Source organism: Sphaerodactylus townsendi, linkage group LG05, assembly GCF_021028975.2.
Source record: "Sphaerodactylus townsendi isolate TG3544 linkage group LG05, MPM_Stown_v2.3, whole genome shotgun sequence".
Classification (NCBI taxonomy): domain Eukaryota; kingdom Metazoa; phylum Chordata; class Lepidosauria; order Squamata; family Sphaerodactylidae; genus Sphaerodactylus; species Sphaerodactylus townsendi.
Genome location: NC_059429.1, coordinates 57297651 through 57320756, shown reverse-complemented (window position 1 = coordinate 57320756; position 23106 = coordinate 57297651). Strand labels below are relative to the sequence as shown.

General features: G+C 40.8%; 1 protein-coding gene across 1 annotated transcript in view; it reads right to left on the bottom strand.

The window, feature by feature from the left end:
* LRRC40 (leucine rich repeat containing 40) overlaps nucleotides 1-23106 on the bottom strand; it is a 38353-nt gene that overhangs the window by 6747 nt on the left and 8500 nt on the right. The window contains exons 3-13 of the mRNA XM_048497232.1: nucleotides 18877-18950; nucleotides 15791-15920; nucleotides 13810-13941; nucleotides 11544-11678; nucleotides 9515-9687; nucleotides 9202-9292; nucleotides 9051-9096; nucleotides 5888-5999; nucleotides 4312-4419; nucleotides 2837-2947; nucleotides 270-347 (exon numbers count right to left, since the gene is read on the bottom strand). Of these exons, the coding sequence (XP_048353189.1) occupies nucleotides 270-347; nucleotides 2837-2947; nucleotides 4312-4419; nucleotides 5888-5999; nucleotides 9051-9096; nucleotides 9202-9292; nucleotides 9515-9687; nucleotides 11544-11678; nucleotides 13810-13941; nucleotides 15791-15920; nucleotides 18877-18950 (1190 nt within the window). The remainder of the gene's footprint in view (nucleotides 1-269; nucleotides 348-2836; nucleotides 2948-4311; nucleotides 4420-5887; nucleotides 6000-9050; nucleotides 9097-9201; nucleotides 9293-9514; nucleotides 9688-11543; nucleotides 11679-13809; nucleotides 13942-15790; nucleotides 15921-18876; nucleotides 18951-23106) is intronic.

Sequence of the window (23106 nt, the reverse complement as noted above, 5' to 3'; positions counted from 1 at the left end):
TCTATGAACAGGGGCTTCTAGTTTTATAGCACAGCTGGTTCATAGAATCAGAAACATCCTACAGATTTCCACCCTCAATATGTTATTGCTTACAATGGCAAGCCATGTGGGTGAATTCCTTAAACATACTTGGTATGCCAGGATGTCAGGGACTGTCCAAGTGATTTTGTTTCCTGAACTTAATAAATAGGAAGGCAGAAAGTCCTTCAAACAAAGCAAAATACCAACTTATTTAGCACTCTTATTGACATCCTAGCAAGAACATTTACCTGTTAAAAGCAAGGTTTATTATTTGAAGTCTTGCCAGTGTTTCCATTTCATCAGGCAAAGACGTCAAAATGTTGTTTCTAAATTGTAAAATAAAGCAATTGTTATTCAAACCATTTTTCACTACTCAGAATTTGAACAGTGGAATGAAGACCACTTTACCATGTCTACTGTCTTACATGGCTATCGGAATAGAGTAGAAAATTATACATTCTGCATCTGCACTATCCAGTGTGATGCATATACCTGAATACAAACAGAATTAACATGAATATAATTGTACCTACAAATATAATATATAAAGTTATATCTTAATTTAATCCATGGTTCCATGTTCTTCTTACTATTGGTTGGAAGGTGGGTCAACAACACGTATGAAGTCTTTATGCAGAAGCACCTTTTTTGTCACTGTTTAAAACAGGACTATGGACCAGATGCTCTGTTCTAGCATTGCTGCTCTTATATTCTTATCACATACTAGCATGGCCTGGCCACGCGTTGCTGTGGCTTATTGTGGTGAAATGGGAAAGGAACAGTAGCAACAAATCAATTGCAGAGGCCAGCAGTACGTGCTCATGCAAACACGCAGCCTGATACTGTGCGATGTCAGTGATGTGTGTGCCCGCATTTTGGGGGGGGGGGGGGGGTCCCCCCCCAACAACCCCCCCCCCCCCCCAGGGAAGGACCCCCCTCCCCCCCCCAAAACCCCACCCCCCCCCCCCACCACCCACCCCCCCCCCCGCCCCCCCCCCCCACCACCCCCCCCCCAAGTGATGTGTGTGCCCGCATTTTGGGGGGGGGGGGGATGGAAAGGCACCCCACCCACACATCTAGGCTGGCTAGTCATGATCTTTTACCTGGGAGTAAGTTTGGTTGGTGGCAATGGGTGTCGCTTCTGAGGAAACCCTCTGAGGGGCGCGACGCAGCCATTCAAAGTATGTCACGGTTGCTGTACCGAGCTTACTCCTGAGTAATGCGTGCCTGGTTTTTTTAACTGTAACTGCAGTATTCAGTGAATCTAGGGTGCCTGGCCCCTCCCTCCCGTCCCTTGCATGTCACCCCTCACTCTCTTCCCTCCTTCCCTCCCCTTTCCCTCCGCTAGGGTGGGTGGGTCATATCAAGATGCTGGGCCCCCTGCCTCCCCTCCCTTGCATGCCACCCCTCACTCTCTCCCCTCTCTCACTTCTCTTCCCTTGCATGCTACCCCTCCCTTCCCTCTCCCTCGTGTGTATGCGTGTGCATGTGTTTCACTTCCACTCGAGTGACTGCCTATGTACTGTTTTCACTGCTCATATCTGGCCATCTGAGTGAACATTCTAAGCAGCACGAACATTCTAAGGGTGACAGTTACACACAGGCATCTGCATATCCTTCACCATGGAGCGCCAGGAAAAATGCGTTTTACCTGGGCCAGGTGTGAAATTTCAGGTATGTGAACATCTAAAAACACTCTCACCTGGCTGACTAAAGTGGCTAGGAATTTTCAGAGGAATTGGCCCAGCAGTTACTGAGTTATACTACCATCAACAAAAACGCTGTTAGCTTTTTATATATATAGATATCCACTACATAAACAGATGATACAAAGTGTCACCTGCCAATGGATTCTAGCTGCATAAAATGTGTATGTTGATTCAATAGATATGTTTGTATACTTGTGGGAATATGTCATTTCCTATATGGAAGTGTCAGTTTTTATTCAACCAATGGTAATTTATTGTTAGTATTTAAACCTGAGATCTGAAAAGACTTTAGTGTTTCCCTGATTTAATCAACTGTTTTATTTACTGTCGTGTTTTAACATCACAAAATAGCAACTGAATGCAATTGTAATTGTCTACAATATAAGAAAAACATAGTAACAGTGACGTAAAAGCTAAAGAGCAAACCCATTAAAAGTTAGTTAGCAGCAGAATGTTTCTGAAAATCAGTTAAATCAAACAGCTACAAATACTTGAACCACTTGCCCCCATTTTCCTTCTGAACCACAATTCTTAGCTCACTTTTCAAGATTTATTCCAGGTCGTTCCACAATTCCCTTCTTTCTGTTAACTCCCTGTTCCCAAATCTCTCCTTGGCGTACATGAAATCCCTAAGCTGCCTTCTGAGCCACATGCCCTTTCATTCTCAAATCATTCTCCTCCCACTCCTCCCCCATTCTTTCTTTTTTATTTTATTAAATGTAATACCCCACCCTCCCCAGCCTAAATCAGGCTCCAGGTGGCTTACATATACCATTTTCAATACATCAATAATAAAAACAGATTCCAAAAATAATATATGGTTAAAACCTGTAAAATAAAACAATTCATAAAGATGGAGACCAAAATAGATATCCAAGGGATTCTTAAGCAGTCTAGATTCTAATAATCAGCCCTCTCCTAGTTCCTCAGGTCAGCTCCCTATCCAATAGTCCACCCTACACATAAAGATAGCCACCCAATTCTCCTAACCCCAGCATACCTCCCTTCCTTCTTTCCCAAGTCATCTGTTATTAAAGGAGGGAACCCTTTAAATAGCTCTAAACTTCAACAGATGCCTTTGAAACAACAGTCACCCAACCACTTACCTGAAATCCAAATGTGTCAATCTCTGAAGCATGCACAGCTCCAGGGAAACAGAAGAGAGCTTATTGAAACCAAAACTGATGTCACAGACTGATTCTTTTAGCTCCACAATTCTGCAGACAATTACAAAAAAAAGAGAAATAACTTAGATCCTAAGAGATCTTGGAGATGTTTGCCAAAGCAAGAAGTTCCTGTATTTGGAATCATTTCAAAAGGCCTCTGATTAAACCAGACTACCTTCATCATGTTACAACCATAGATGATTTATTTAGCTATAGCTAATTACCACATGTGAATGCTAAAATTTACTTTCATCGACAAGTCAGTAACAAGATTAATAAAATTGGACAGTCATTGTTAACTAATTCCAAACTCAGGGAGCAAAAAATGAAACATAAAATACAGAGCTGCAATTGTCATTTAGTCCAAACCCCCACACAAAGTGGGAAATTCACAACTACCTGTCACCCACTCCCCGAAGGAAGATAAACCAGGTGGATTTATACATTGCTAACCCATACTTCAGTTCACTGAGTTTTTAAAACAGCACACCTACTAGACTGACTATTCAGCCATGTAGTGGAGGGGGGGCGGGAAATGGTGCCTGAGGCAAAATGACGCCCGGGCACAAAGAGCAGCCAGCTGAAAAAGCAGCCTGGCTGGGCTGCCAGCTGAACTAAGGTAAGTGGGGGAGCAGGGGTGGGGACTCTGAGGGGGGGCTCCATCCCACACACCCCCTTTACCTTAGTTCAGCCAACTGAACAAGCAGCCTGGCTGGATGGCCGCACAGCCCAGCCCAGTCCCGTGGCCTGGCCCACCTGCTCTGGCCCACGGGGCACCCAGCAACAGCCTCCACAGGGCCTGGCCCAGCGATCCAGCCTGGCAGTAGCTTTTGCCAGGCGGGGCGAGGGGTGATTTTCCATCCTCCACGTGACCCCAGGGCACAGCGCCCCCCCCCCCGCCTCATGGTAGCTACACAACTGCAGCCATGTTATATAAAGACCAACTTCCGTTGCTAAATATAACAGGAAAACTACCAGTAATCAACAGCTTAATACTGAAAGACCACCAATAAATAACCTGAAGACATGACATAGTTCTACTGATAAAATTAAGAAGGTTTAGCCTGGATGGGAGGCTATTTTTGAGATCCATGTTTAAGCTGCTTTGAGCACTTTGCAAAAAGAATGGGCAGTAAGTAAAATCTGATTGTTTATCCTCTATTGTATAAGAGTTTGTTGCTGTTCATATTACCATAGTAGGTTGTATTTTATTCAGCATCACATTATACAGTACTGATGAAATAAATCTACTTTGTTACCAAATATCCTTGGAAAACATTTGTAAAGAAATTATCTTTCTAGCACACTGTCAAGATCTGTAAATATAAATACAACTGAAAATGACAAATTTCCTCACAAGACTTGTGCTTTAACCATTTGACTGTATTCAAACTAAAATAACATACTCTTAGTACCTTTCTGGAATTTCAGTCAAATGATTCTTGCTGAAGTTCACAGTGGTTACTGGATTGCTTCCTACTGCGCTGAATACGTCATCTGGAATTACAGCTGCTTGTTTCTCACTGAAGAATATTTTTTAAAACTGCTTTAGTAATGGGTATTGATAAGTATCATTTACTAGACAATCCCTTCTTTGATAAAACATAATCAGAAAGTTAAATCTGCCAGCCAAATCCTCTACTGGAAGACACAGTGAGTCATTCATGTGTCAGGGACAGATTAGACTACTGTAATGCGCTCTGTACGGGTCTGCCCATGAAGGGAATCTGGAAACTGCACATAGTACACAACACTGCAAGAAGGTTTATTTCAGCATAATTAGGCATAATAACTGCATTTTCTACCAATATGCTTTCAGGCACAATTGAAGGTGCTACCTTTGGCCTTTAAAGCTGTAAATCAGGGGTCTGTACCTTATGACTCTGAAGCCAAATGGATCAGCAAGGAACCAAATCAGTAAGGAATCAGAAAAGTAAAACTTGCCATAAGATTTATTCCAGTGCACTAGAACAACTGTGCTGGGTGCTCACATACATATATATTACTCAATGTATACCCCACTTCATAAACGAACTCACAACAATAATTGTTTGGGCTGCAGAATCTTAGGGGACTAGTAATCAACCTTTCAATTATCAGTAATGAAACACTACATTTTTCAATTATTCAACTTACTTACACTAGCTGTTCATTGATTTCCTGTTCTAAAATGTTTTATCTCTCCTTTTTTTTGGTAAACTGATGAAAAATCTCCATTTCAGGTTGTTTTTGATAACCAAGGCTGTTGGTTATGAATGGATTCTGCTGACCTTAGACAGTTCTGTGCCCCAGGTTTTTTTAAAAAAAATCTGATTGATATAGTATTTTACTTTCTGTAAAGTGCTCTGAAATTTTTGGATGAAAAGCATAATCACCATTTTGTAGGTAAGTAAAACAAACATATAGAGAGACTAACAGGAAAGCTGCTGGACATTCATAATTCTCTCTGAAGGATGCCTTCCCATTTATACTCAAATATGAAACAGATTAAGGCTGATCCCATCACAATATCCAGAAAAATTGTTTGAGAAGGAAAAGAAAAGTGAGTATTCATTTCTAACCTTAGCAACTATAGCTACAGAACAGAATAGCTGTACTGTATAGCTACAGAACAGAGTACTGTATAGAAATTGACTGGTATTAGAGCTGCAACCAGTGCATAAGAAAGCTATTCCTTGAAAGGCTGCTATCTTCACAATTAAATCAATTATCAAAAATTAGAAAATTTGACAAACTTTTTGACTGTATATACTGGAAAGCACTCAAAATGAAAACAATAATCAATACGTTTATAGCAAAGTGATTTGTGATAAGAGAAGTGAGAATCTGTAAGGAGTGTCTCGGATCCCATGGCCTTATACCAGTACTGTTTGATTTGTATCAAGAACAGAAAAATTAAAACTGTTGATAATATTCATTTTCATATGCAGTTTTACAATATTTAATATTCATGTATAGTTTTATAGGTTGATAAGATTAAAATGGACTTGCCTATAATCTAATACTTTTAATGCAGTGATAGCATGCAGGTTGATCTTTGACTGACTTGGAAGAGTCATCGCTGTCACAGACAATTCTCCATTTGAACTAATTTCATCATCATCTAATGAAAACAGAATTATGCATGTTTAATGTTACACACAAATTAGAACTTGCATGCCTTAAAACATAATGAAATGTGGCTAATAGGTTATATTCCTTATTTATACTTCATCCCACAAGAAAACTGGATCATAACATTTACTTTATATAATTTAACACATCACATTTGGAGTCCTATTTTGCAGCAGTGGCATAGTGGTTAAGAGCAGGTGTACTCTAATCTGGAGAACTGGGTTTGATTCCCCCCTCTGCCACTTGAGCTGTGGAGGCTTATCTGTGGAACTAGATTAGCCTGTGCACTCATACACATGCCAGCTGGATGACCTTGGGCTAGTCACTGTTCTTCCAAGCTCTCTCAGCCCCACCCACCTCACAGGGTGTTTGTTGTGAGAGGGGAAGGGAAAGGAGATTGTAAGCCTCTTTGAGTCTCTTTACAGGAGAGAAGGGGGGGGGGGATAAATCCAAACTCCTTTTCTTCTTATGCCTCTTCATTCAGAAATAGGCCACTGAGACCAGATCTCAAAAATCCCAAACCAAACTAAGTGAACATAGTGCTCCAGTAAACTTTCATTGCAAAAATATGGTGCTCACTTGTTCGCCATCTCAAAGCCAAAAAGATTTCACCAAGTTTTCTTCTATTCACCCTTTCTGATGCTTATTTAGTCCTGACTGGCTACTGCTTCAGCATAACTTAATGGTGAAAAGTAGAAATGAACACAGGTAACATTGAAACACCTAGGTAAGAAACAAAGGAGTCCAGATAGAAAACAAAGAAATAAGGTGGTGCATCTTACTATGACAGAAGAAAAGAGGGAGATGTCACCTGTGTTCAAAATTTACTTCAGACCAAAATGCACTGCTATACTTTTCCTTTTGTTTAAAACTGCAAGAACAGAACACAGTGATAGAGCCAGATGAACAGTTTCACAAGCGAAGATTGTTAACTTTACATTAGCTGTGCCTATAATCTTTTTAGGACATTTGAAGCACACTTGTTTGTAACTGAGGTAAGGGTACAAATATATTTTTAAAGGTTATGGCACAACTCTTAATCATCCACAGTCCTTCTGCTAAGACAACATGATCCAGACAGCTGCTTCAGGCATTCCTAAAGTCTTAATTACTTTAGTGAATGGTTGACTTTTTTGTTGAAAAAATCTCATATTACACAAACTACTTTACGCTTCCCTGTAGTATTCCATGCAGTGCTGGGGTGAGGGCAGGGAGAAGTTGTTTATGGAATACACAATCCACAACTCTGATAGAGATTCAGAGACAATTACAATTAGGGATGCCTAAGCACCCACTGGTTTGGCTTACATTTCCACTTGACTGTCATATGTAGGGCTGTTGTGATCAAGTGGCAACTATGTGAACTCCCCCGCCCTCGCCTTTGGGGTGCATTGCCAATTGTGTAAAGAACTAACAGAATTTTTAAAAAATGAAGCTGGTTTACACTGAATCTGAGCAATCAGCGTCGGTGCTATCTACTCGGAGGTATTTTGGGACTTCCAAAATGTGTAACAACTGCTATTACAAGCCTTGAGGTAGGTTTATGTTCACTAACAGACATCACAAAGATTGCAGTCATAAACTTCTCATTGATCATTCTCTAGTTTTGCTTCTTTAGTAAGGACGGATCCATTTAAAGATAAATGGGGAAAAATTATAATAAAGTATCCAGCAAACAGTGCAGGATATTCCTTCCCTGCCATTCTGTTGTAATATCTGCAGAAAGCCTGGGAATTAGTTAAAACAAAGGCTTTGTGATATAAATTACCAGAAGATGCACTCCCAGGCATTTAGATCTTCTTCCTCCTTATACTTGGACTTAAATTTTCCAGTACTTAAGAAATGTACGTTAACAACTCTTAAGTATCCCAAAGTACAGAACAGCTTTTACTTTAGCACATGGCAATGGTTTGTCACTGGCAATACTTGAGGACCATTATAATCAAATCCCATTAAACAACTAATTATGGTGCAGGGGTGTTGGATGTCACTATATTCCATGTCTCATAATTGTTACAAGCAAGCAAGGGATGATGTAATGGCTTTACTCCTGGCCGAAGGTACCAGGCCACTCAGCAAAACACCTAGCTATTGTCCTTCTTGCTGGGAAGAATGTACACACCACAGAAAAAGTTATTTTTTTAAAAATGCAGCCATTGAGATAAAGTCCCAGATGGTGAAATGACTTTTAAAATCAGCAAATTATAATAACTGCTGTGTTTTGTTTTAATGTTTGTTTTTCAAATATCAGTTAACTATGCAATAAATTATTGTTGTTATATGTGTAATACCAAATATAACAAAGTAGAGTTTACTCCTACTGGAAGCTGATCTCCAGGGTTGTAGGCAGAGTCTTTCACATCACCTACTGTCTGATCATTTTTGACTGGAGATGCCAGGGATTGAACCTCAGATCTTCTGCTTGCCAAGCAGCTGCTCTACCATGCCCTTTCTAAGTTGCCCTCTAGATTGCCTTCTCGTGTCATATTTATCTGTGGTTCTTAAGTGACAATGGTTGCCAAACTGTGTCATCTGACAGCCATTTGGGACTTTTCATCCATCTCAGCCCATCCCATTCATTGTAAATATGCATTCAAATATATTTTCTATTGCAAAAATAAAGACTTGCCTTCCATACGGAGAATACACAGATGAAAGAAGAGTGAGGGATCAAACTTCCAATCTTCTAGTCTTGGATAAATTCTCCCCTGCAACTTTTGGGAAGTCTAGCATTTTTTATGAGTGATACACTCAGTTTTCAGGGACTGCTTTATCCAGTATGTTTTGGCTTTAAAAATGGTCACAAGGCAAAGAGAAATGAAGCTCCCTCCACCCCAGTTACTGCACAGCTGTCCACCACACTCAAGTGAGATGACACAGAAGGCAAGGAGGCTTGGCTCATGCATGAGCACAACTGTCAGTCACAGTATGTTTTCCTGTTAAACATTCACTATGAAATCTGTGGCATCCCTAGTTGTGACTATGATGAAACAATTTTATAACTGCAATATTAACATATTTGACCAGATGAGATAGTTACCTTGTATTTTACTTCTCAGGTACTTCAGAATTTCTTGCGTTCCTTTCTAAATTGAAAAAATAAATGCACACAAAATCTTAATAACTGTCACATCTGTTGATACCAAGAGATAGAAATTATTTCAGACAATATGTAAATTATATGTACTTACTTGTAGAACATCCTTTCGGATTGTTCTTAACGGGTTTCCTTCCAATGCTAGGAATTTCAGCTGAGGCAAGTTCCCTAGCTTATAAGGAAGCCTGAAAAAATACAGTTCCTTTCAGAAATTATTCTCAAACAAGAACAAAAGATTTCACAATGTTAAAACCAAGTTAAAATTTCATAATAAATATTCAGGAGGGAATATTTTAAGGGAAAAGAATGTTTTTAATAGTCCATAAAAAAGAGAATAAACCTGTATTTCTTGCTCCAAAGCAAAGAAAGCTGAATATGCCTCCCTGCCAAATGTTATATTAATCTACCTGCTGATATCGTTGTTGGAGAGGTCTAGCCGCTCTAAGCCCTGCAGCAAAGTAATTTCATCAGGCAATGATTTTAGCTTATTATCTCTAAGTTCCAATACACATAAGGAATTCAGATGCTTCAGGTGTTCAGCAGTTAATACTTCAATCTGGTTTTCGCCAACATGTAACTCCTAAAGGAATAAAAAGCAAATGGTCATTAATTTTAGTACAATAAAATTAATGTCAAAGGTAGTACAGAGTAAGCTTAGATAAAGGATTCTCAGCTATCTTTACCACATTTCCTATATGCAGCAAACATTTTATGTCTGTTTCAGCAATCAGCAGCTGCAGAGCATGTAGTAAAATTTCAAGCCTCACTAAAAAAACTGATAATCTTAGTTTTCATTTATTAATGTACTTTATAATCCACTTTTCTCCCAACGAAGACCCCAAAGGACCTACAATATTTTATTGTCATAACAACTCTGTGACAACGTGATGTTGAACAAATCCAAGCATATTTTCTGAGAAGGATTTTGGGAGTCCCGAATAGTGTCACCTATCCAACTTTATGTCTCGAAGTTGGCCTCTCATATGTGGAAACAGAAGCTTGGATTGCCACCATAAAGTATTGGCTCAAAATACATTTTAGATCACTTGCAGGTGATATAAACTCAAACCTTTTGAAAGACAACTTTCAATTCTACTGGTTCAAAGTCATTGAGAACAAAATCAGAACCATAGGATTTGATTTGGACAATGTTGGGACTGATAGTGAACTGCATATTTTCAATCAGATCCGCGAAAGACTGAGGGATCTGGAACATCATCGTTTCTATCCAACAAAGCTGACTGCATAAGCTCTCCCGGGCCCTCGAATACAACCACTGCTACAAGAGCAAGAGCTAAATATCTCTCATCTCTGTTATCCATTTAACCAACGCCGTTGCAGACCATGCTAACACTCAATATTTTCCCATCAGCGAAAACCCTATATAGGAGATACCTCCTAGATCCCTTAAATATTCTAGAGACTATGCCGCTAGCGGATGTGGATTCATAGAAACCATAACCTTCCATGATTCTTCTGGAATGCTGTCTTCACAGTAACCTGCACATGATTTGAATTCACCCCTCTGCTGTTTCCAAGAGACTTGGAGCACTCCAAGTTCCAGGCCACTCGCTTTCTGCTAAGTGACTGTAATCCTTCGATCACCTTGGCAGTGGCTAAATTCTTGGAAAGCATTTTAAACACCCGTATTTAAATTAAATTAAATTAAAAGTTTTCTCTTTTAAATGGAAATAATTTATATGCCATTAAAGGTTAAAATGAAATGAAATGAAACAACTCTGTGACATAGGGTAGGCTGAGTATGTACTTGGCTGAAGGTTACCCAGTGAGTTTCCATGGCAGAGCAAGGATTCGATCTTGGGTGTCCCAGATCTAAATCTGACATTCTAATCCTGACATCTCATTGGTTCTCTTTCAAAAGTTTCAATCATATTCTGGAGAAGCCTTGAACACAAAAAAATTTTTGGAATTACTCCCCAGAAATTCTATCCTGCTACTTATCTGGACCAACTGGAAAATTATAAACTTAGATGGGTTGTGACCAGAGCAAAATGTAATTCCTTCCCCTCAGCTTTACTCTAAGGTAGTTTTTCTAATATCGCTCATCTTGAGCAATGCTGCCTCTTCTGTCTCCATATACCTGACTTGCTTGCTCATGTCTTGCTTTACTGCCCTAAACATAATAATCTTAGCTCTAACCTGGTTGCATTATTTCCTCTAGGATTTGCATCTCTTCCAGACAAAATAAAAATGATTAAGTTACCGAATAACAATCCTGAGGTAGTGAAATATATCCCAGCTTTACACACAATCTTAATACATGTTTGCATGTCCCGTAACAATGCCCTTTAAACTGGGAAACTTTGCTTTAGTTTTAACTGTTTTGGTTTTTTCCTAATGCCTATTAAAGGTTTCTGAAATCTGAAATCTACTGCCACACAATCATCAAATTAATTCACAATGAACATATCTTACCTTTAATAATTTACAGGAAGGAAGGTCAGGGAGGCAATGTAATTTATTTCTCCTTAGATAAAGTTGTTCTAATGAAGCCATATGGGCCAGCTCGGGGGGTATAGTTTCCAAATAGTTTTTAGTGCAATCAGGATTGTCTTAAATCTATAGAAAAGGTCAAGTGTAACATCAGAACAAGTCCAATAAGGTAGTTTTGCTAAAGACAAAAAAAATAATATACCAATTTAAACTACTTCTACCGTACTATGGGGCCATTCTGCACAGCACAAAAAAGACGTCTGTGGGACATCTTAAAAAGTGACAATTGCTTCACTCCACACACCCATAATACGACTTCTGGGGTCCATCTTAAAGAGAGACAGCTTCTGGTGTGTTTTCCAGACAGCAAAGGTATCAGATGGAAAAAGAGACTTTTCCCCGCTTAACCTTTTTACTCTCTGTTCAGTTTTACCCTCACCTTGCATCTGACATTTTGTATGCCTGCTGAAGGAATTATCCCTGTCATCATTTGCTGAAGGTTGTCCCAGAATGTTTGCTCTACAGGTTCCAATCCTGGATGCCTTTTCAGCCCAAAAAGTACATAGTTGTTCTCAGCTTGTCCTGCCAATTCTGCCAATATATACAGATACTTAGGCACATTCAAGCACCAAAGGGTTAACATGGAACTCTATGTGGTTGGCTGGAGAGAACTGTAGAGCGTTCTAAGCCAGAGCACTGAGAGTTTTGAAAGGGGGAACTGATTTGAATGCCAAAGTGAACAGTTGTTCTCTGGAGGCTGAGGGCCAGTTCTAAGTGAGCTGAGCTACTCTGATTAAGCGCTAGGAAGGACAGATTTAAGTTAGGGAATCTGTGCCAAGGTCCCGGAGTTAACCATAACACAGTAACACTAATCACATAACACAGTAACACTAATCACAGCCAAATCACACTTGTGGTTTGGCTGATTTTCTCTGAGGAGATCCCACACAGAATTATGGCAGTGAAGTTTCTGAAGGCGATTTAGTTGGCAACTAGGATTGGGTTTCCTGGAGGAAAGCCGCACATTCTTCTCTGATAAGCACCGTGTGAGACAGACACTCTAGAGAAGAGACTGTCTTAGAATTATTATTTGAGGAACTGTGTAGGTTATTCTTACCTGAGGGTAGAAATTAAGGTTCTCTAAGAACATTAACTAGCATCCATACAGAGCTGCTAATCTTTCTGTCTGTGAAGTGCCCCAGTTGAACAACTAAAGACTATTACTGTTTAATTTAATTTATAAAAGTGGGAGAACGCAAAGTAGATATACAAGGTCTAAATTACCACATGCACACTACTGCATTGCACAATGACAAACAAAAGGGTTGCTCAGTCAGAGAATAACTGACAATTAGAATTTTGGAGGGAAAATCTCAGAGCACAAGACAGTAGGAAGGGGCTTAAGGGCATCTAATGACCTTCCCTCTCATCATATGAGGCCATATTGATAAGGAAGTTCTGAACATTCCTTTGCTTAATTCAAAAGGATTGAAAAACAGTTAATTGTAAAAGGTAACTTTTTCCTGCCATCTCAATTTTACAGGAATTTCCCCCCCTGCTGTACAGTTCATATTTAATGCCCCTGCAACTTAGAGCCTGGGTACATGTGTGGGTCTTTTCCAAAATGATCACAAGTAAAACTTGTTATAGGGACATACTGGCTCTCTTAGGCCACTGGTATGATTTATAACATTGCCCATTTTGGCTATAAAAAGCTCCTTAAAGGAATTACTATGGCACTGTACTCAAATAAAATTTTAGAAAACTTATTACTTAGAAAAAAGAGATTGTTAGCAGTGTTGCTTAGGGCATATAAATGTCAGGCATGTATTTTGTATATGTTTTTCAACAGTATATAGGAAATACTCGAGCATTAATGAAACAGTGCGATGTATGAGACTATAAGAATCTAAAATAACTCTGTGATGTTCTTTGAAAAATATTATTTGAAACATTTATTTTAGCATTTCTAGCAAATCTGTTCCCAGCTGGATGCATATAGCAATTTATTGGGGAAAAACAACTGTACTGTTACCATGTCAACTGCTTCCAAAGCATCTAGAGTCTAGACTATTATGCTATATCTAAACAGACACAGAGGCATTTTAGAATGCGAGCTTTCAAACATATTGGACAATATTTGCCATATAAAGGAATGATTTTTTTATAGTTGCATAATTTTGAATTTTACCAGAATAAAAAACAAGACAACAAAAGTACTAGTGATCTTCAAGGCATACTTAAGAATCCCCTTACTTTTCATTGCACTGATCTCTGTTGGAAGACTTCTTAGCTGATTACAAGCCAGGTTGAGACGCACCAAGCTGGTAAGAGAAGCAAAACTCACAGGAATGCTAGCAATATGGTTATTTGAAATATCCTATATAGAAAGAGAGGAAAGACAATTGCTTAAGAATTTATAAAATAAATTAGATCAATTTCTAAATGAAAACTTGAGATTGTTTACAAGCAGCACAAATGTACTTGAACTAGCAATACCATTGAAACACTCATTAGGGAAACTACACCAAATTAAGCAGTTCATAAACTTTGCTATTAATTGATTAGTGGCCCCATCCAAAGGGGGGGGGGGATCTGCCTGTGGAAGCAGTGCATGGCTGTGCCAGCGGATGTACCCTTCCCAAGGCACTTACCCCAGCAGAAGGGCAAAACAGTCAGTGAACAGTTGCTGCAGCCCTCCCTGGCACTGGGACATGGCTGGGGGAGGAACCGACTTTAGCCGGCTCCCTCTCAGTCATTTGCCCCATTGTTCTCATGGATGGGACAGCTGACTTACACCACCCAAAATGTGATGTACATCTATTCTGCCCAACAGGGGCTTCCTGGCAGCAAGGACGCTTTTTGGTTTTTTAAGCCTCCCCATGCCACCACTACAGAAGGGAAGGTGTTCACTGGCACATCAAGCACCCTTGCCCACTTCCCATGAGTTTGGACGGGCCGTCTCGCTCCCTTTTAGAGCTCTGGCCATGTTATATTCATGTAGCTAGAAACATGTTGCTACATATTAAAGTGTGAAAAACTGCTTTATTCTAGACAAGATATAACTTTTGTTCTTGTTTAGTATGAACTCCACAGTATCTCAGCACTATTGAACAATCAGGAATAGGTACTGATGAATAATGAACTTATCTACTATTTGCCTAGGGACAGACCTATACATTATTTGTAGTTCCCTAGCTACTTTCCCCAAACAATAAAAAAAGAGAATGCAACCCTGGGAGTACAATTAAAAAGGGAACAATGGCATGAACACAAAAACTTCTCCCTTGGAGGGTAAAAACTTCAGGGGAGGGGATTTTCACATGGAGGAGAAAAGGAGAGAAACTAAATAAACTTCTCTTCAGCCCAAGTTTTCCTCTTTAAATGACAATCCTGCAGCGACAGGTATTCTGTGAAAAAGATGAGTATGGAACTATAGAATCTCTCTACCAAAAAATGTTACCTAAGTATATTTATTACCCACCACAATTCAATAGGACAATAAATTACAGTTCAAATCTCCTCAATGTATATGTAATCAGAAGTCTTTTTTATTTAACATACTTCATTTCACATTTCAGTTCTATACAGAAGCTATAATTATTAAACAAACTTAAATAAGAACAAGCCTTACTAAGGGGGAAATCCTTTCTACAAAGTGGAGTCTTGCCCCAATTTTTTAGAACTAACTAGCAATCAATAAGCACATCCAGTGAAGAATACATATTTGTATTGTTTAAAAGCGTTTGAAAATCTTCCTCATTACAAGTCCCTGAGTAAGATGCGACAGGTCTTATGGATTGGAATCTTCTTAAATAATAAGAACCAAAAGGCAGGAGTAAATTAATTATTCTAATAATGAATAGCAAGAACAATAATAGTTCACAAAGATTTTTATTAGGACCACAAACAATTAACCAACTCATAAGGTATCTGAAACCAGAGGTGAGTAGTGAGGTACCCAAGATCGATGTTACCCAATTATTCCTAACAGCAAAGTTTGAAGCAGAATGTAAAAAAAGCTTCAAGGAGATCATGAGGCTGCATAAAATATTGTTCTGCAGCTTGAGACCACTATTCAATGCAGTTCTTCTCTACTTAGTGCAGCATCTTTCATCAGTTGTTAAAAAAATAGATTCCTTGAAGTTTTACAGAACTGATATGCTAATAACTAATAATAGTAGTAACTATCACCAGAAGAAAAAGGCATAGAAAAGCTTTCTACTTACTAACTCTTCCAAGCTCACGAGATGTCCAAATTCATCTGGCAAGTGACTCAATTCATTGTGCTCCAGAAGCAGACTCCTCAAATGATTTAACTGGGTCAGCTCATGTGGTATATCTTTCAGTTTATTATGACTATTCATAATATAAGAATTCAGCATTACAACCAATCTATCAATTTATTATTGTCATTGACCAGATTCTATCAAATACATATATATTCAAAACTTCAAAATTTCAGCAAATGAGAGCACCAGATTTAATTAAAATGGGCCGAGTTTAAAACTATTAAACTTATTTTTTCTTCATTTTGAACAAAATGATTCTTAAACTAAGCCAAAATAATGTTATAGCTATTTTTTAGCTTTAGGAGTATCTTGTTCAAAATGAGGAAAATCTCTAAGAGTTTAATAGTTTTAAGCTCGACCATTGGATTAAATTGATGTTTACTGCATTATACACATTATGCGAATTTGATACATAAAAGTTATTACCAGATGGCAACCCACCTTGAAGTTTGAAGATTTTCATGAGAAAGAAGTTTCTCAAGCCATAGTTTTTCAAGGCAAGCTGGGTTTTTTATTTACCAAAGGATATATAATCTTAGCTCACATTCCATTATAGAAAGGGCAATGGAAGAAAACATGCATCAGGGACTCTACTTCTAGTGTGCTTGGACAATTCCTCCGTTGGGGGGATTTTTTTACATCTATCTTCAAAAACTGTAAACTGCAGAGCAGAGCATCTGGCTAAGAAAAATGCTCTTATATGACTACTAATTTCAAGCGATGAGAGATAGGCAGCTGGAGCCAAAATGCAACTGCTGGGGATAGTAGCTGGACGTTTTGGTGCTGCTGGGGTCTGATACTCAATGTCTTTCACGCTCTGTTTAATAATTCGTCTTGCTTGTGCTCTACCCAATTCCAATAAGGCCTGTGGAAAGAAACCTGTTGTCTACAGACAGTTTCAGATGGCCACAAGCTAACTTGACTGGAAGCTATCTTGTGGAATCATAGGGAGGAGGCTAGAAGTACATATTTGTTCTAAGGCAGCCTTGCAAGCAACACCACAAACATTATTAGCTCACAGAATTTTTTCTAGGCTGTCTGGCTTCACATACCTACACTATTGACCCATGCTCCCTCAAATGCAAGTTTCATATCATCAATTAGTCTTACTTACTAAAAACATAATTAAAGCCTTCAGTAATTTGAGAGACATCGATATTCTTGAATAAATTAATTTATAAAGACTCTTCTCATCTAGAAATCCTTTAGAGAGATGTAGGGAGTGGTGTCCCCCAAGGATCCATTTTGGGACCAGTGCTCTTTAACATATTCACAAATGTCCTGGAAGTAGGGTGGGAAGCATGGTGGCCAAGTTTGCAGATGATACCAAATTATGTAGGGTGGTGAAAACCACAAAGGATTGAGAAGAGCTCCAAAGCGACCTTGATAAATTAGGTGAGTGGGCTAAGAAATTATGGCAAATGCAGTTCAATGTAGCAAAATGTAAAGTGATGCACACTTAGGGGGCCAAAAAAATCCAAAACTTCACATTAAGACGCCATAAGGTCAGTGTGCTATCAGTCACAGACCAGGGGGGAAACCTGATTTAGGCGCCTTAGGCTGATAGTTCCATGGGAATGTCAACTCAATGCATGGCAGCTGTGAAAAAAAGGCAAACTCTATGCTGGGGATACTCAGGAAAGGAGTTGACAATCCAACCGCAAGGCTTGTCATGCCCTTATATAAAACAGTGAGATGCCACCGCACTTGGAGTACATGTGTTCAGTTTCTGGTAACGCCACATCTCAAAAAAGGATATCAAGAGACAGAAAAAGAAGAAGCGCAGAGAAGGCAACCTTGCAGATGATTGAAGGATTGGAGCACCTTCCTTATATGAGGAGAGGCTGCAGCGTTTGGGACTCTTTAGTTTGAGACGAGACGCCTGAGGCGTGATATGATTGAACTCTATAAAATTATGCACGCGGTAGAAATGCTGACAGAGAGAAATTTTTTTCTCTTTCTCACAATACTCAGAACCAGGGGGCATCCATTAGAAAATGCTGGGGGGGGGAAGAATTAGCACTAATTAAAGGAAACACTTCTTCTTGACACGCTAACATGATTGGTGTTTGGAATATGCTGCCACAGGAGGGTGGTGATGGCCACTAACCTGGATAGCTTTAAAAAAGGGCTTGGACAGATTTATGGAGGAGAAGTCGATCTATGGCTACCAATCTTGATCCTCCTTGATCTCAGATTGCAAATGCCTTAGCAGACCAGGCGCTCAGGAGCAGCAGCAGCAGAAGGCCAGTGCTTTCACATCCTGCATGTGAGCTCCCAAAGGCACCTGGTGGGCCACTGCGAGTAGCAGAGCGCTGGACTAGATGGACTCTGGTCTGATCCAGCAGGCTAGTTCTTATGTTCTTTATATGCCTCAGTTAAAAAGCTGAATTTTAAAGTAAGCAACTGAAGCAAAGGAATGCATTCTCATAGTATGATCATAAAGAACTATGAAACCTCTTCAGTTACAATGCACAGTGCTTTTCAATAGGAACCTGTTCTTAAAAAACAAGTTTTAACATGCCAAGGTTATAGAAAAAAGAAAATAATCTGCAAAATGTCACAGAAATTACTTCATGAAAAATTGCACATTTTTCATGAAATAGTTTTCACACTGTACTACAACTCTGCTAGAAAAAGACCAAACAGTTTTTATCTTACCAGACCAGAATTGTTAAAACAAAAAACACACTTGGGTGCTGTGTGGTTTCCGGGCTGTATGGCCGTGTTCTAGCAGCATTCTCTCCTGACGTTTCGCCTGCATCTGTGGCTGGCATCTTCAGAGGATCATGCCAGCCACAGATGCAGGCGAAACGTCAGGAGAGAATGCTGCTAGAACACGGCCATACAGCCCGGAAACCACACAGCACCCAAGTGATTCCGGCCGTGAAAGCCTTCGACAATACAAAAAACACACTGACTTCAGAAGTTACTGTTTCATTAGAGATAAAAACCTGCATATTGAAAAGTTCCCATCTACTCGATCAACATTGTCTGTGAGAAGTTTGTACAATCATGTTTACCTCACATTAAGTTTCTGAAGATTTTCCAGTGATCCTATAGCAGCAGGAAGACATGTCAGTTGATTGTCATGTACCTGAAAACAAGAAAGAAATATAAAATGTGATCAAGCACTGGAGATTTTTAATCAACAGCAGTAGGGTCACTCATCTGATCTTTACTTTGGAAGTTCAGAAACATAATTAAAGATGGCAGGACATTTCTTCCCCAAGAGAATATCAACATTCTACAACACTCCAAAGTACAAAAAGGCTTAGGGAATAATATTATTAAGCCACTGTAAAATATATCAAACCAGAACTACTGTATTTTATAGGGTATACTTTTCTAGGATCCATCCTTGGATCTGAGAGTTTCACAAATGGATTTCCCAGAGGTCCAGAGGGCTCAATTAAGATTGTGACCATGGCACATGGAAAGAAGGGACAAGTCTACCTCGCATACATAATTTTCTATAACCTGAAAGAGCCCTGAGACTATTTTCCTGTTGGGGTAAATTAACATGTACTGATACGGCTGAGAGTGTACTGCAGGTAATTTTGACCTGGACAAACAACTTCCTGGAATCATTTCAGATTAGTAGAACAGTGCTGGGGATGGTGGTGGAGGAGGAGAATAAGCTATTCTGGACACCTAGGAATTGAGTACCCAACTCCCAGACATCATCTACTGACCAGATCTGAAAACAAACCTGAAAAAAGTATAATGCACATTTAGGCCCATTGATTTAAACATTTCTTCAGCCTTTCCCATTATAGCACACTAATGCATGAAACTAAAAGATAAGAGGAAAAGGGAGGAGGAAAGAAGTCATGTTCACTAGGAATAGTATGTCCAGATGCACAGCAGTACACTCTAAAACAAGTAGCCATTGAAAGGAAACTCCACTACAATGCATCTTGACACAACCTTTTAACTGAAAGAGGCCAATATATACAGTTCTAAGATCTCAGTTTCATTTCAGTGGAAGTGAGACTCAGAACTGTTCTTGGAATTCTTAAGTCCGCTAATCCTTTCGTTCTTGAAAAACCAATTCTAGAGATTACATCTTCACATAGCCTTCCTTCCAGGGTGCTTAAAAAGCATTACAGATGTTAAGGCCCAGACTCAGAGGGAAAAAAAATTCTCAACCCTCCAACCTTTTTTTATACAATTTTTCTGAAAGAAAAATCAGAAATTATGGGGAGTACTGAAAAAGCTCCTATGAAATATTTTCTTTTTTTGAATGGAAACTGAATCTTCTTGAAGGGAGCATGCAGGGCTTTCATTGCTTTTCAACAGTCACATGGGTTCTGTTGTCCTTCTGACCTGACATGGCTAACCTTTTCATCCTTCCCTCAAACTATTGTGACACTTTTACTTAAAGGATGGAATACAGGTTATTATCCTACTATGCTGGAGGAGGGAAAGCTCAGAAGGAGATGGGGCAGGAACTGCATCAAAAAGTCTCAGAGCAACTCTGCAAATTTCATTGAAAACTGAGCTCTCTAACAAGATAGCAAATTTAAGGTACATGTGCTAGGACAGGGGTAGGGAACCTGTGGCTCTCCAGATGTTCAGGAACTACAATTCCCATCGGCCATGCTGGCAGGGGCTGATGGGAATTGTAGTTCCTGAACATCTGGAGAGCCGCAGGTTCCCTACCCCTGTGCTAGGAGTTTCAGGTGTATCAGCTTGCACTTTTCTTTCAAGTCTAGAGTATATTTGCAATTTTGCTTGCAGAAAACTAAGGCATTCATAATTGCTAAATTCTATAAATATGAAAAATATTGCAGTTATATATGCTAAGTTATAAACAAAGCATGTTCTATTGCATTGTAAAATTAGTTTAGATTTGGTAGAACAATATGTATTTCAGATATTTATTTATTAAAACATTAATATCCGCCTTTGCTCAAAATTTCAAACCCCCCCCCATTTCCTCTTTTTTTCAGAAAACAAAACACAAAAAGTTCTCCCATGGCTTCAAAATTTCCATATATTTTAACATCTCTACACAGCATATATAGTTTTTACTATCAACATTCCCCACCCCACTGTAGTCTTGGTTCCACTCCAGGCCCCAACGAAGTAGACGGCAGATCGCCGGAGATTTCATCTTTGGTGGAGAGAGCTGTAGCAGGGAGCGCTGGATCCCGCGGATTCTGGCAACTCTGTACCGTGTGCTAAGCTCGCCACACTCCTTTATTAGGGTTTCCAATGGGAAGTGTAAAGCGCAGTGACCGGCAGGTGGGAGAAACGAGGAGGGACGGGAGAGGCCCGGAGGTAACTGGAGATCATCATGTGATGCACATGATCTCATTCCAGGGCCTGAAATACGTATGCGGGAGGAAAGCCGTCCATGTCTGGCCCTAATCCTCACCTGAGGGCAAGAGCCCTTTTGTCCTATTGTATGGGACACCTGGTGGCTGCGAGTCAGACAGTTCACGACCCGTGACTCATGGGGGAGCGGGGGTTGGGGGAGCATGTGCGCCCAGAAGGTCCGTAGCCAGCACCCGGCATGCCAGGCGCTCCCTTCACAGGTTCTGCGGGGTTCGCTGAGCTCAACCCCTACATCTCCCGCTTCTTATGTTTTAGGAAGAAGGTCGAACTAGTTAGGGGCAATTTAGGGGGACGCTTGGCCTCCCGGAGCCCGCCAGCTTCCAGTTGGCTGAGATTGTTTGTGCAACATGAGTGGACTTGATTGCGGCAGTGAGGGGAAAGTCAAAAGGCTTCTTTACAAATGTTACAAGCAAAAGCAGACACACATTGAACAAGGCAGATCCGAACAAACAAGTGCCATACAATTAAGCCAATAAAGGAATTGTACAATGAGTACTTAACCATCCTCCCGGCAGCCAGCTCCAAAGGGCTGACCACCAGTGAGGCAACACATCATACCTCAAATTAGATATGACATCTTGTAACTCACGAACTTTCATATGAATCAAATGGGAATTATCAGAGAGATTAAAACAACACATATTACGTACATTCTCACAACCTTGGTGATGCAGTAATAACAAATAATCAATAGCGGCACGATTATCTAAAATCGCTTGACGAAGTTCTTGTTGTTCGGAGGCCAGAGCATCCAGAGCGGTGGAGGTGGAATTGATGGACTTCGCAAGGGCACAGGCGCCAATAGCCCATTGTCGTCTGCGCGTTATAGGTGCGGCGAGTCCGGGGACTCCACCAGGGAGGTTGCGAGGGAAACATACTTTCGGCTTTGGAAAGGAAATGCACCCGGCGTCGCCTCCGGCAGGAAGGAGTCGAAAGGGAAAGAAGCGGACGGCGACGGCGTTTGGGCTCCCGGGGTGGAGCCTGAGGCAGGACGATGGTAAGGCGGCTAAGGCAACAAAGAGTTCTGACAGAAAGGCGAGCGGGGATGTAGTTGAAGGTTCTCTCCCCGCAAGTCCAGAACCAGCCTTTAGGGAGGAGGATGTTCCCATATATGGGGGGAATGTCCTCTATGTGCGTGCAGTTCCAGTTGGCCGAGCCAGTGACTGGGCTCGGGCCGACTTCTTGTCCCGCCACATCAGAAATGCGGGCGCAAGTGTTAGACTCGTGGTTGGCAACAGTCTGGGTGATGAGAGAGAGGGCGCCGGCGGGGAGGGTTTGAACAACGGGTCCCCAATCGGCGCTCATGGAGTACCGGATGGACGAGGCGTTCATGAAAGGGCTCAGGCCCGATTCTTCCAGGAAATCTCCAGGGGCCTTGCAGACAGGGAGTAGGCAGGAGCTTAGCAAGCTTCCCACTCCGAGATACTGGCCCAGGCAGAAGGATGAGACGTTGGCAGCGGCGGCGAACCGCTCCCAGATGTTGACTTGGTTGATCTCCAAAAGGGGGGGTGACCCGAGCGTCACCGGCAAGAGGCAGCAGAGCAGGCAGATGATGGTGACTGCGGAGTTTGCAGTGATGATCGCAAAGATGGCAGCGCAGAGACCCTCGGGTGTCTCGGGGCAGCCTTGCTGTTGCAGCAGCTCTCGAGCCCGGCCGGTCGTTGCCTTGACGTCTCCCCAAGTCATCTGGGTCCTCAAGCCATTCTGGAGCTGGCGGCGGTTCCGCCAGGGCCGCGGGACCGGATCTTCCAGGGAGATCCGTTCCATCTCCGGGATCGGGTTGGTTTCCTTCTGGTGCCATTCCATGGGTTGGTTGGACATGGCGAAGCTGGAATCCACTGGGGACCTGTAGGGAGAAGGATTGAAGCATACCCCCTTCCCCAGGTTATGAGGGGGCCGGGCCCCGCCAA